At 48.4% G+C, this 13515-nt stretch overlaps 1 protein-coding gene across 1 annotated transcript in view; it reads right to left on the bottom strand.

Moving 5' to 3' along the window:
- Positions 1–13515, bottom strand: part of SNX8 (sorting nexin 8) — a 58249-nt gene extending 44734 nt beyond the window's left edge. The window contains exons 1-2 of the mRNA XM_038762795.1: positions 13494–13515; positions 9408–9644 (exon numbers count right to left, since the gene is read on the bottom strand). Coding sequence (XP_038618723.1) covers positions 9408–9644; positions 13494–13515 — 259 coding nt within the window. The remainder of the gene's footprint in view (positions 1–9407; positions 9645–13493) is intronic.

Raw genomic sequence — 13515 nt, 5'->3', positions numbered from 1 at the left:
TTTTACTTATTTATTTATTTATTTTACTTGTACATATCTATTCTACTTATTTTATTTTGTTAGTATGTTTGGTTTTGTTCTCTGTCTCCCCCTTTTAGACTGTGCGCCCACTGTTGGGTAGGGACCGTCTCTAGATGTTGCCAACTTGTACTTCCCAAGCGCTTAGTCCAGTGCTCTGCACACAGTAAGCGCTCGATAAATACGATCGATTGAGTACACCATGCACATAGGCAAGAGATTGGGAGGCTCACTGTAAAATACCTAAAACTTTTGGGGTTTCTTTCAGGGAAGGCCTCTGGTGAGCTGAAGTGATGGCAGCAGAGTTCTGATGCTGTGCATAGTGCTGTAACCCAGCCGGTGATTATTTTTTTTAATGTTATTCATTAAGCCCTTAGTATATGCCAGATACTGTACTGAGCACTGGGGTTCTTACAAGTTATTCAGGTTGAGCACAGCCCCTGTCCCACCTGGGGCTCACAGTCTTTTACGGGTGTGGTAACCGAGGCACAGAGAGGTTAAGTGATTTGCCCAAGGTCACAAAGCAGACAAATGGAGGAGCTGGCTTTAGAACCCAGGTCCTTCTGACATCCAGGCCTGGGCTTTACCTGCTAGGCCATGCTGCTTCTCACACTGCTTACGCTGGTTGCCCCTGGGAGATTTGCCACGTATTTTAGCCCACTGTTTCCTCAGGCTTTCCGCTGAGCCCGTCAACTTCGCAAAATACCTAAGTGGCTCTTCGGTCAATCAATCGTATTTGATTGATTGATTGATCAATCAGAGACCCTCCTCACTGCTGAAATGCCCTTGACAGTCATTCCCCATTTTGTGGGGCACGGGCTGGAACGCAGGTCTCCTGATTCCCAGATGGGGAATATTGCATAGTTGGAGCTTTAAAGGGGAAAAAAGAACGTGAACTCCATCCTCCTGGCATCATGGTAGCTGAATGCCTCACATCAAAAATTGGCCCTAGATCTGAGACTCTATTAAATCCTGTTCTAAGTAATCAATCAATCAATCGTATCTATTGAGCGCTTACTGTGTGCAGAGCACTGCACTAAGCGCTTGGGAAGTACAAGTTGGCAACATATAGAGACAGTCCCTACCCAACAGTGGGCTCACAGTCTAAAAAGTAAGCGCTGAATATAGTTATAAGTCAATCAGAACACTATTTTTTAAACACCATTACAGTTTTCACCCATCCTGAAAGACAAGATATAAGGCTTGGACAAAACGTTTCCTTCCTCACGATACCGTCAATATAAGAGCACACTCACATCACCCTTACTAACCTGGTGCCTGTATCCAGTTAGGATCATTAATTCTTCCAACAGCTCTAGCTTTAACTCCACTTGCAAGGAAAGGTATCAATCAGGAACTGAAGACCTCAAGTTCTAAACTGCAACGAAATCCCCCAATCCGAAAAGCGAAAATATCAGTCCCGTCTGTCCGCCTAAACCTCGGCAGACCCCATCTGAAGGCACGTCTCCTTTTACACTTCTTACTCATCGGAAGAAAAATTCCCCCACTCTGTAATAGTTTGATGCCATCACAAAATATTAGCAAAACTGGTTCTTAGTAATACAGCCTTAAAAAAAGGCACTTCCTCTTTCTTCAAGTGGAAATGCTTTATCTTTGCAAATCCCATGTGACACGCTTTTGAGAGAGGGTTTATTTTTAAATGAACAGTTTAACAGCTACAAATCAACTAAATCGTCATTCAGATGTTGGCTGGCCTGTCCTACTTTTATGATAAGTGAAACGCTTTGTCCACTTCCTAATGGTACCCTCCAGCTTTTCTCAACCCTCATTTCAAGTATCTCTCAAAAAGTTATTTTGTGGTCTCCCACCTTCACAGTCCTAACGGATCCAAACTATTACCGATCGATCAATCAATCAATCGCATTTATTGAGCGCTTACTGTGTGCAGAGCACTGTACTAAGTGCTAGGGAAGTACAAGTTGGCAACATATAGAGACAGTCCCTACCCAACAGTGGGCTCACAGTCTAAAAGGGGGAGACGGAGAACAAAACCAAACATACTAACAAAATAAAATAAATAGAATAGATATGTACAAGAAAAATAAATAAATAAATAAATAGAGTAATAAGTATGTACAAACATACATACATATATATTGTGAGCCCACTATATATATACTATATACTGTGAGCCCACTGTTAGACTGTGAGCCCACTATTGGGTAGGGACTGTCTCTATATGTTGCCAACTTGTACTTCCCAAGCGCTTAGTACAGTGCTCTGCACATAGTAAGTGCTCAATAAATATGATTGATGATGATGATGATATACAGAAATCCATTAAAAAAAGACACGTCCTTTCATTCAATCATTCACTCAATAGTATTTATTGAGCACTTACTGTGTGCAGAGCACTGTAATAAGCGGTAATAAGTGCTTGGAAAGTACCATTCTCTGCTTCTGCAAAGAAGCAGTGTGGCTCAGTGGCAAGAGCCCGGGCTTGGGAGTCAGAGGTCGTGGGTTCTAATCCTGGCTCCGCCACTTATCGGCTGTGTGACTTTGGGCAAGTCACTTCACTTCTCTGTGCCTCAGTTCCCTCATCTGTAAAATGGGGATGAAGATTGTGAGCCCCCCGTGGGACAACCTGATCACCTTGTATCCACCCCCCCCAGCTTAGAACAGTGCTTTGCACATAGTAAGCGCCTAACAAATGCCATCATCATCAATATTATTATTACAATTCAGCAATAGAGACAATCCACAGCACCTGTATATATGTATATATGTTTGTACATATTTATTACTCTATTTATCTTACTTGTACATATCTATTCTATTCATTTTATTTTGTTAGTATGTTTGGTTTTGTTCTCTGTCTCCCCCTTCTAGACTGTGAGCCCGCTGTTGGGTAAGGACTGTCTCTATGTGTTGCCGACTTGTACTTCCCAAGCGCTTAGTACAGTGTTCTGCACACAGTAAGCGCTCAATAACTATGATTGATTGTTTGATTGACTTACAGTTGCCCCAAAGTGCATTCCCAGGGCCGAGCACCTGTTTCCTTCCACAGGTGAAAGTGAAAGAGAACCAACCAAGGGCAAAGCTCTGAAAGGAAAGTGTCACTCTATTCTAGAAAACCAAAAAATAAAGTCCGGCCATGAGTCAGGAGGAGGTTGGCTCCTAGGATTTGTCAATCGTTCCGATTTTCCTTGGCTGGGGGCCCGGACGAAGAACGAGGCCTGGCACGCCCCAGGAGCAAAAAAATCGGGGGAAATGTTTTCCCCTTTGCCCTAGGGGGAGGAACTTCTCGGAGCCTCAGTTACCTCATCTGTAAAATGGGGATGAAGCCTGTGAGCCCCATGCGGGACAACTTGATCACCTTGTATCCCCCCCAGCGCTTAGAACAGTGCTTTGCACATAGTAAGCGCTTAACAAATGCCATCACCATCATCATCATCAAAAGGGGCCAGGCACAATTCATTCATTCAATCGTATTTATTGAGCACTTACTGTGTGCAAAGCACTGGACTGAGCACTTGGGAAGTCCAAGTCGGCAACAGAGAGAGACGGTCCCTACCCCACAACGGGCTCCCAGTCTAGAAGGGGGAGACAGACAACATTCATTCATTCATTCAGTCGTATTTATTGAGCGCTGACTGTGTGCGGAGCACTGTACTAATCAATCAATCAAATTTATTGAGCGCTTACTATGTGCTGAGCACTGTACTAAGCGCTTGGGAAGTACAAAGTCAGCAACACATAGAGATGGTCCCTACCCAACAACGGGCTCCCAACCTAGAAGGGGGAGCCAGACGACAAAGCAGAAGTAGACAGGCGTCTATACCATCACTCATTCATTCATTCAATCGCATTGATTGAGCGCTGACAGTGTGCAGAGCACTGCACTAAGCACTTGGGAAATACAAGTTGGAAAGAGACACGGTCCCTACCCCACAACGGGGTCCCAGCCTAGAATGGGGAGACAGATAACGTTCATTCACTCAATCGTATTAACTGTGTGCAGAGCACTGTACTAAGCGCTTGGGAAGTAGAAGTTGGCAACATTTAGAGACAATCCCTACCGCACAACGGGGTCCCAGCCTAGAAAGTGGAGCCAAACAAAACAGGAGTAGACAGGCGTCAATACCATCATTCATTCATCCAGTCGTACTGATTGAGCGCTGACCGTGTGCGAAGCACTGTACTGAACGCCTGGGAAGTAGAAGTTGGGAACATTTAGAGCCAATCCCTACCGCACAACGGGGTCCCGGCCTAGAAGGGGGAGCCAAACAAAACCGGAGTAGACAGGCGTCAATACCATCACTCATTCATCCAGTCGTACTGATTGAGCGCTGACAGTGTGCGGAGCACTGTACTGAGCGCCTGGGAAGTAGAAGTTGGGAACATTTAGAGACAATCCCTACCGTACAACGGAGTCCCGGCCTAGAAGGTGGAGCCAAACAAAACAGGAGTAGACAGGCGTCAATACCATCACTCATTCATCCAATCGTATTGATTGAGCGCTGACAGTGTGCGGAGCAGTGTACTGAGCGCCTGGGAAGTACAAGTTGGCAACATTTAGAGACAATCCCTACCGCACAACGGAGTCCCAGCCTAGAAGGGGGAGATAGACAACATTCAATCACTCAATCGTATTAATTGAGCGCTTTCTGTGTGCAGAGCACTGTACTAAGCGCTTGGGAAGTACAAGTTGCCAACATTTAGAGACGGTCCCTACCGCATAATGGGGTCCCAGCCTAGAAGGTGCAGCCAAACAAAACAGGAGTAGCCAGGCGTCAGTACCATCACTCATTCATCCAGTCGTACTGACTGAGCGCTGACCGTGTGCAGAGCACTGTACTGAGCGCCTGGGAAGTAGAAGTTGGCAACATTTAGAGCCAATCCCTACCGCACAACGGAGTCCCCAGCCTAGAAGTGGAGCCACATAAAACAGGAGTAGACAGGCGTCAATACCATCACTCATTCATCCAATCGTATTGATTGAGCGCTGACAGATCGCGGAGCACTGTACTGAGCGCCTGGGAAGTAGAAGTTGGCAACATTCAGGGACAATCCCTACCGCACAACGGGGTCCCGGCCTAGAAGGTGGAGCCAAACAAAGCAGGAGTAGACAGGCATCAGTACCATCACTCATTCATCCAATCGTATTGATTGAGCGCTGACAGTGTGCGGAGCACTGTACTGAGCGCCTAGGAAGTAGAAGTTGGCAACATTTAGGGACAATCCCTACCGCACAACGGGGTCCCAGCCTAGAAAGGGAAGCCAGCCAACATTCATTCACTCAGTCGTACTTATTGAGCAATTTCTGTGTGCTGAGCACTGTGCTGAGCGCTCGGGAAACAGAATTTGCAACATTTAGAGACGGTCCCTACCGCACAACGGGGTCCCGGCCTAGAAGGTGGAGCCAAACAAAACAGAAGTAGACAGGCGTCAATACCATCACTCATTCATCCAATCGTATTGATTGGGCGCTGACAGATCGCGGAGCACTGTACTGAGCGCCTGGGAAGTAGAAGTTGGCAACATTTAGAGACAATCCCTACCGCACAACGGGGTCCCGGCCTAGAAGGGGGAGCCAAACAAAACCGGAGTAGACAGGCGTCAATGCCATCACTCAGTCATACAATCGTATTGAGTGCTGACAATGTGCACAGCACTGTACTGAGCGCCTGGGAAGTAGAAGTTGGGAACATTTAGAGACAATCCCTACCGCACAACGGGGTCCCGGCCTAGAAGGTGGAGCCACATAAAACAGGAGTAGACAGGCGTCAGTATCATCACTCATTCATCCAATCGTACTGATTGAGCGCTGACAATGTGCACAGCACTGTACTGAGCGCCTGGGAAGTAGAAGTTGGCAACATTTAGGGCCAATCCCTACCGCACAACGGGGTCCCAGCCTAGAAGGGGGAGACAGACAACATTCACCCACTCAGTCGTACTTATTGAGCAATTTCTGTGTGCTGAGCACTGTACTGAGCGCTTGGGAAACAGAATTTGCAACATTTAGAGACGGTCCCTACCGCACAACGGGGTCCCGGCCTAGAAGGTGGAGCCAAACAAAGCAGGAGTAGACAGGCGTCAAGACCATCACTCATTCATCCAATCGTACTGATTGAGCGCTGCCAATGTGCACAGCACTGTACTAAGCGCCTGGGAAGTAGAAGTTGGCAACATTTAGGGCCAATCCCTACCGCACAACGGGGTCCCGGCCTAGAAGGGGAAGACAGACAACATTCACTCAGTCGTACTTATTGAACAATTTCTGTGTGCTGAGGACTGTGCTGAGCGCTCGGGAAACAGAATTTGCAACATTTAGAGACGGTCCCTACCGCACAACGGGGTCCCGGCCTAGAAGGTGGAGCCAAACAAAACAGAAGCAGACAGGCGTCAAGACCATCACTCACTCATCCAATCACACTGATTGACCGCTGACAGTGTGCGGAGCACTGTACTGAGCGCCTGGGAAGTAGAAGTTGGCAACATTTAGAGACAATCCCTACCGCACAACGGGGTCCCGGCCTAGAAGGGGGAGCCAAACAAAACAGGAGTAGACAGGCGTCAATGCCATCACTCAGTCATACAATCGTATTGATTGAGTGCTGACAATGTGCACAGCACTGTACTGAGCGCCTGGGAAGTAGAAGTTGGCAACATTTAGAGACAATCCCTACCGCTCAACGGGGTCCCGGCCTAGAAGGTGGAGCCAAACAAAGCAGGAGTAGAGAGGCGTCAGTACCATCACTCATTCATCCAATCGTACTGATTGAGCGCTGACAGTGTGCGGAGCACTGTACTAAGCGCCTGGGAAGTAGAAGTTGGCAACATTTAGGGCCAATCCCTACCGCACAACGGGGTCCCGGCCTAGAAGGGGAAGACAGACAACATTCACTCAGTCGTACTTATTGAACAATTTCTGTGTGCTGAGGACTGTGCTGAGCGCTCGGGAAACAGAATTTGCAACATTTAGAGACGGTCCCTACCGCACAACGGGGTCCCGGCCTAGAAGGTGGAGCCAAACAAAGCAGGAGTAGACAGGCGTCAGTACCATCACTCATTCATCCAATAGTACTGATTGAGCGCTGACAATGTGCACAGCACTGTACTGAGCGCCTGGGAAGTAGAAGTTGGCAACATTTAGGGACAATCCCTACCGCACAACGGGGTCCCAGCCTAGAAGGGGAAGACAGACAACATTCACTCACTCAGTCGTACTTATTGAGCAATTTCTGTGTGCAGAGCACTGTACTGAGCGCTTGGGAAACAGAATTTGCAACATTTAGAGACGGTCCCTACCGCCCAACGGGGTCCCGGCCTAGAAGGTGGAGCCAAACAAAACAGAAGCAGACAGGCGTCAAGACCATCACTCACTCATCCAATCACATTGATTGACCGCTGACAGTGTGCGGAGCACTGTACTGAGCGCCTGGGAAGTAGAAGTTGGCAACATTTAGCGACAATCCCTACCGCACAACGGAGTCCCAGCCTAGAAGGGGAAGACAGACAACATTCACTCACTCAGTCGTACTTATTGAGCAATTTCTGTGTGCTGAGCACTGTACTGAGCGCTCGGGAAACAGAATTTGCAACATTTAGAGACGGTCCCTACCGCACAACGGGGTCCCGGCCTAGAAGGTGGAGCCAAACAAAACAGGAGTAGCCAGGCGTCAGTACCATCACTCATTCATCCAGTCGTACTGATTGAGCGCCGACAGTGTGCGGAGCACTGTACTGAGCGCCTGGGAAGTAGAAGTCGGCAACATTTAGAGACAATCCCTACCGCACAACGGGGTCCCAGCCTAGAAGGGGAAGACAGACAACATTCATTCACTCAGTCGTACTTATTGAGCAATTTCTGTGTGCTGAGCACTGTACTGAGCGCTTGGGAAACAGAATTTGCAACATTTAGAGACGGTCCCTACCGCACAACGGGGTCCCGGCCTAGAAGGTGGAGCCAAACAAAACAGAAGCAGACAGGCGTCAAGACCATCACTCACTCATCCAATCACATTGATTGAGCGCTGACAGTGTGCGGAGCACTGTATTGAACGCTTGGGAAGTAGAAGCTGGCAACATTTAGCGACAATCCCTACCGCACAACGGAGTCCCAGCCTAGAAGGGGAAGACAGACAACATTCACTCACTCAGTCGTACTTATTGAGCAATTTCTGTGTGCTGAGCACTGTACTGAGCGCTCGGGAAACAGAATTTGCAACATTTAGAGACGGTCCCTACCGCACAACGGGGTCCCGGCCTAGAAGGTGGAGCCAAACAAAACAGGAGTAGCCAGGCGTCAGTACCATCACTCATTCATCCAGTCGTACTGATTGAGCGCCGACAGTGTGCGGAGCACTGTACTGAGCGCCTGGGAAGTAGAAGTCGGCAACATTTAGAGACAATCCCTACCGCACAACGGAGTCCCAGCCTAGAAGGGGAAGACAGACAACATTCACTCACTCAGTCGTACTTATTGAGCAATTTCTGTGTGCTGAGCACTGTACTGAGCGCTCGGGAAACAGAATTTGCAACATTTAGAGACGGTCCCTACCGCACAACGGGGTCCTGGCCTAGAAGGTGGAGCCAAACAAAACAGGAGTAGCCAGGCGTCAGTACCATCACTCATTCATCCAGTCGTACTGATTGAGCGCTGCCAATGTGCACAGCACTGTACTGAGCGCCTGGGAAGTACAAGTTGGCAACATTTAGGGCCAATCCCTACCGCACAACGGGGTCCCAGCCTAGAAGGGGAAGACAGACAACATTCACTCACTCAGTCGTACTTATTGAGCAATTTCTGTGTGCTGAGCACTGTACTGAGCGCTCGGGAAATAGAATTTGCAACATTTAGAGACGGTCCCTACCGCCCAACGGGGTCCCGGCCTAGAAGGTGGAGCCAAACGAAGCAGGAGTAGACAGGCGTCAATACCATCACTCATTCATCCAGTCGCACTGATTGAGCGCTGACCGTGTGCGGAGCACTGTACTGAGCGCGGAGCACTGTACTGAGCGCCTGGGAAGTAGAAGTCGGTGGGGGGCCGACGAGCGGGAGCCGGGGCTCGCCCAAGCCCGTGCCACGACAGCACGGCACAGACTCGGACCGCAGGGGAGGAGGGAAGGGCGGAGACGGACGGACGGACGAACAGACGAACGGCCGAACGAACGAACAGACGAACGGACGGACGGACGAACGGCCGAACTGACGAACGGCCGAACGAACGAACAGACGAAAGGACGGACGGCCGAACAGACGAACGAACGAACGGCCGAACTGACGAACGGCCGAACGAACAGAACGGACGAAAGGAAGGACGGCCGAACAGACGAACGAACGAACAGCCGAACGGACGGACGGACGGACGAACGAACAGCCGAACGGGTCGGGCCGAGAGGTCCTGGCGCACGCGCAGTACCTGCGGTCGGGGGCCGATCCCCGCGCCGCGCGCCGCCCGGCTCCTGCTCCTCTCCCACCGCCTCCATCTGGCGGCCAGTCAGGGGAGCCGCCCCACCCACGTGACTTCCTCCCCTCGGGAGCCCCGCCCCGAACCGCCCCGAACCGCCCCGAACCGCCGCGCCCCCTGCCGGCGACCCCAAGGCGGCAACAGCGCCCCCTCCCGGCCCCGCAGCGCACCGCCCGCGGACCGCCTTCACTGAGCGCCTTCACTGACCGCCTAACGCTGAATAACAACAATAATGATGCCACTTATTAAGCGCTTACTATGTGCAAAGCACTCATTTTCCTAGCTCTCTTCCTCCCTTCAAAGCCCTTAAGCGCTTAGTACAGTGCTCTGCACACAGTAAGCGCCTGGGAGGAGTACAGTATAACAGAGTTGCTACACACTGTGTAAAGCACTCATTTTCCTACCTCTCTTCCTCCCTTCAAACCCCTTCAGCGCTTAGGAGGAGTGCAGTATGAGTTGGTACACACCGTATAAAGCACTCATTTTCCTAGTTCTCTTCCTCCCTTCAAAGCCCCTAAGCGCTTAGTACAGTACTCTGCACACAATAAGCACCTGGGAGGAGTACAGTATAACAGAGTTGGTACACACTGTGCAAAGCACTCATTTTCCTACCTCTCTTCCTCCCTTCAAAGCCCTTAAGCGCTTAGTACAGTACTCTGCATGCAATAAGTGCCTGGGAGGAGTACAGTATAACAGAGTTGATACACACTGTGCAAAACACTCATTTTCCTAGCTCTCTTCCTCCCTTCAAAGCCCTTAAGCGCTTAGTACAGTGCTCTGCACACAGTCAGCGCCTGGGAGGAGTACAGTATGAGTTGGTACACACTGTATAAAGCAGTCATTTTCCTAGTTCTCTTCCTCCCTTCAAAGCCCTTAAGTGCTTAGTACAGTGCTCTGCACACAGTGACCGCCTGGGAGGAGTACAGTATAACAGAGTTGGTACACACTGTGCAAAGCACTCATTTTCCTAGCTCTCTTCCTCCCTCCAAAGCCCTTAAGCACTTAGTACAGTGCTCTGCACACAGTAAGCACTTGGGAGGAGTACAGTATAACAGACTTGGTACACACTGTGTAAAGCACTCATTTTCCTAGCTCTCTTCCTCTCTTCAAATCGCTTAAGCGCTTAGTACAGTGCTCTGCACACAGTCAGCGCCTGGGAGGAGTACAGTATAACAGAGTTGCTACACACTGTGTAAAGCAGTACAGTACAGTACAGTACAGTACAGTACTCTGCACACAGTCAGCGCTCGGGAGGAGTGCAGTATGAGTTGGTACACACTGTGTAAAGCACTCATTTTCCTAGCTCTCTTCCTCCCTTCAAAGCCCTTAAGCCCTTAGTACAGTGCTCTGCACGCAGTCAGCACCTGGGAGGAGTACAGTATAACAGAGTTGGTACACACTGTGCAAAGCACTCATTTTCCTAGCTCTCTTCCTCCCTTCAAAGCCCTTAAGCGCTTAGTACAGTGCTCTGCACACAGTAAGCACTCAATAAGCGCCTGGGAGGAGTACAGTATAACAGAGTTGGTGCACACTGTGCAAAACACTCATTTTCCTAGCTCTCTTCTTCCCTTCAAAGCCCTTAAGCGCTTAGTACAGTGCTCTGCACACGGTAAGTGCCTGGGAGGAGTACAGTATAACAGAGTTGGTACACACTGTGCAAAGCACTCATTTTCCTAGCTCTTTTCCTCCCTTCAAAGCCCTTAAGCGCTTAGTACAGTGCTGTGCACACAGTAAGCACTCAATAAGCACTTGGGAGGAGTACAGTATAACAGAGTTGGTGCACACTGTGCAAAGCACTCATTTTCCTGGCTCTCTTCCTCCCTTCAAATCCCTTAAGCGCTTAGTACAGTGCTCTGCACACAGTAAGCGCTCAATAAGCGCTTGGGAGGAGTACAGTATAACAGAGTTGGTACACACTCTCCCAGCCTACAACAGTGTGGAGGGGGAGACAGACACACAATCCTCCTCCCCCTTTCCATCCCCCCCACCTTACCTCCTTCCCTTCCCCACAGCACCTGTATATATGTATATATGTTTGTACGTATTTATTACTCTATTTATTCATTTATTTTACTTGTACATATCTAGTCTATTTATTTTATTTTGTTAATATGTTTTGTTTTGTTTTGTTGTCTGTCTCCCCCTTCTAGACTGTGAGCCCGCTGCTGGGTAGGGACCGTCTCTCTATGTTGCCAACTTGTACTTCCCAAGCGCTTAGTCCAGTGCTCCGCACACAGTAAGCGCTCAATAAATATGATTGAATGAGTGAATGAATGAGCCCCATGTGGGACAGGGACTCTGTCCAACCTGATTTGCTTGGATGCACCCTGGCACTTGGTAGAGGGCTTGGCACATAGTAAGCACTTAACAAAAACCATAATTATTATTATTATCATTGTCTGCTGTGTGACCTTGGGTAAGTCACTTCACTTCCCCCTACTCCCCCTCCCCATCCCCCCGCCTTACCTTCTTCCCCTCCCCACAGCACCTGTATATATGTATATATTTGTACGTATTTATTACTCTATTTATTTATTTTACTTGTACATATTTATTCTATTTATTTTATTTGGTTTATATGTTTTGTTTTGTTGTCTGTCTCCCCCTTCTAGACCGTGAGCCCACTGTTGGGTAGGGACCGTCTCTATATGCTGCCAACTTGTACTTCCCAAGCGCTTAGTAGAGTGCTCTGCACACAGTAAGCTCTCAAGTTGGGTAGGGACCGTCTCTATGTGTTGCTGACTTTGTACTTCCCAAGCGCTTAGTACAGTGCTCTGCACACAGTAAGCGCTCAATAAATACGATTGAATGAATGAATAAATACGATTGATTGAATGAATGAATGAATAAGCGCTTAACAAATACCGTAATTATTATTATTGTCTGCTGTGTGACCTTGGGCAAGTCACTTCACTTCTCTGGGCCTCAGTTGCCTCATCTGTAAAATGGGGATTGAGACCGTGAGCCCCAAGTGGGACAAGGACTGTGTCCAACTAGATTTGCTTGTATCCACCCCAGCTCTTAGTACATTGCCTGGCACATAATAAGCGCTTAACAGATACCATTATCATTATCGTTAGTCTTATTATTATTAAGGTGGCCAAGTGAAAAGGATATATACCTGTATATATGTTTGTACATATTTATTACTCTATTTATTTATTTATTTATCTTACTTGTACATATCTATTCTATTTATTTTATTTTGTTATTATGTTTGGTTTTGTTCTCCGTCTTCCCCTTCTAGACTGTGAGCCCGCTGTTGGGTAGGGACCATCTCTATGTGTCGCCAACTTGGACTTCCCAAGCGCTTAGTCCAGTGCTCTGCACACAGTAAGCACTCAATAAATACGATCGATTGATTGATGGATTGATTGATTGATGGAGGGCTGCTTTTGGAGTTGCCGGCACCGCTTATCCTGAGTTGTGCATCATGGAAGGGGAAGGAGAGGGTGGGGAAAATCGGGGTTTATTGGAACCCAGGTGAAGGCATCGGAGGGGGTTTGAGAGAGTAAAGTGAAGTGTCAGTGATAAACGGGAGAAAGGAAATGGGAGGCGAGGATCTAGGGAAGAAGACTGATGACCCAATCCAACTCCCTGGACTCTTGAGGGCAGACCCCTTGCCTACTAACTTTCCCGTAGAACAGAATAAGCACTCTAGAAATAATCACTCAATAAACCCGATTTCTTGAGGTCTTGCTGTGTGCAGAGCACAGAACTAAGCGCTTGGGAGAGGGCAGTACTCCTGATTGATTTTAACGACTGCCGCAAGCCTGGGCTCATCCCCTCCTTTATATACTCCCTCGGGTGAATTTATTGTAAAACTACCCCAGTAGTAGGGGTTGCTTTCTGGACTTGTTTTTAAATGACTTTTCTTTTACTACACACATGAGGCTGCCAGAAAAAGTCCCTTTGTAAACAGGGATAGAATGGAGTTAGAGTGACATCTTATGACTAATTCAGAAAAGGACACTTTAATCTATTTTTTATTCTCTATTTTTGTCCTCTAACTACTGTACAAAAATGCTGAGGTTTTACATCGGCCTTCGAAAGCTCCCAT

The sequence above is a fragment of the Tachyglossus aculeatus genome, chromosome 21 (genome assembly GCF_015852505.1).
Source record: "Tachyglossus aculeatus isolate mTacAcu1 chromosome 21, mTacAcu1.pri, whole genome shotgun sequence".
NCBI lineage: Eukaryota > Metazoa > Chordata > Mammalia > Monotremata > Tachyglossidae > Tachyglossus > Tachyglossus aculeatus.
The sequence above is the reverse complement of the archived record's forward strand: the minus strand, read 5'-3'. Positions and strand labels throughout refer to the sequence as shown.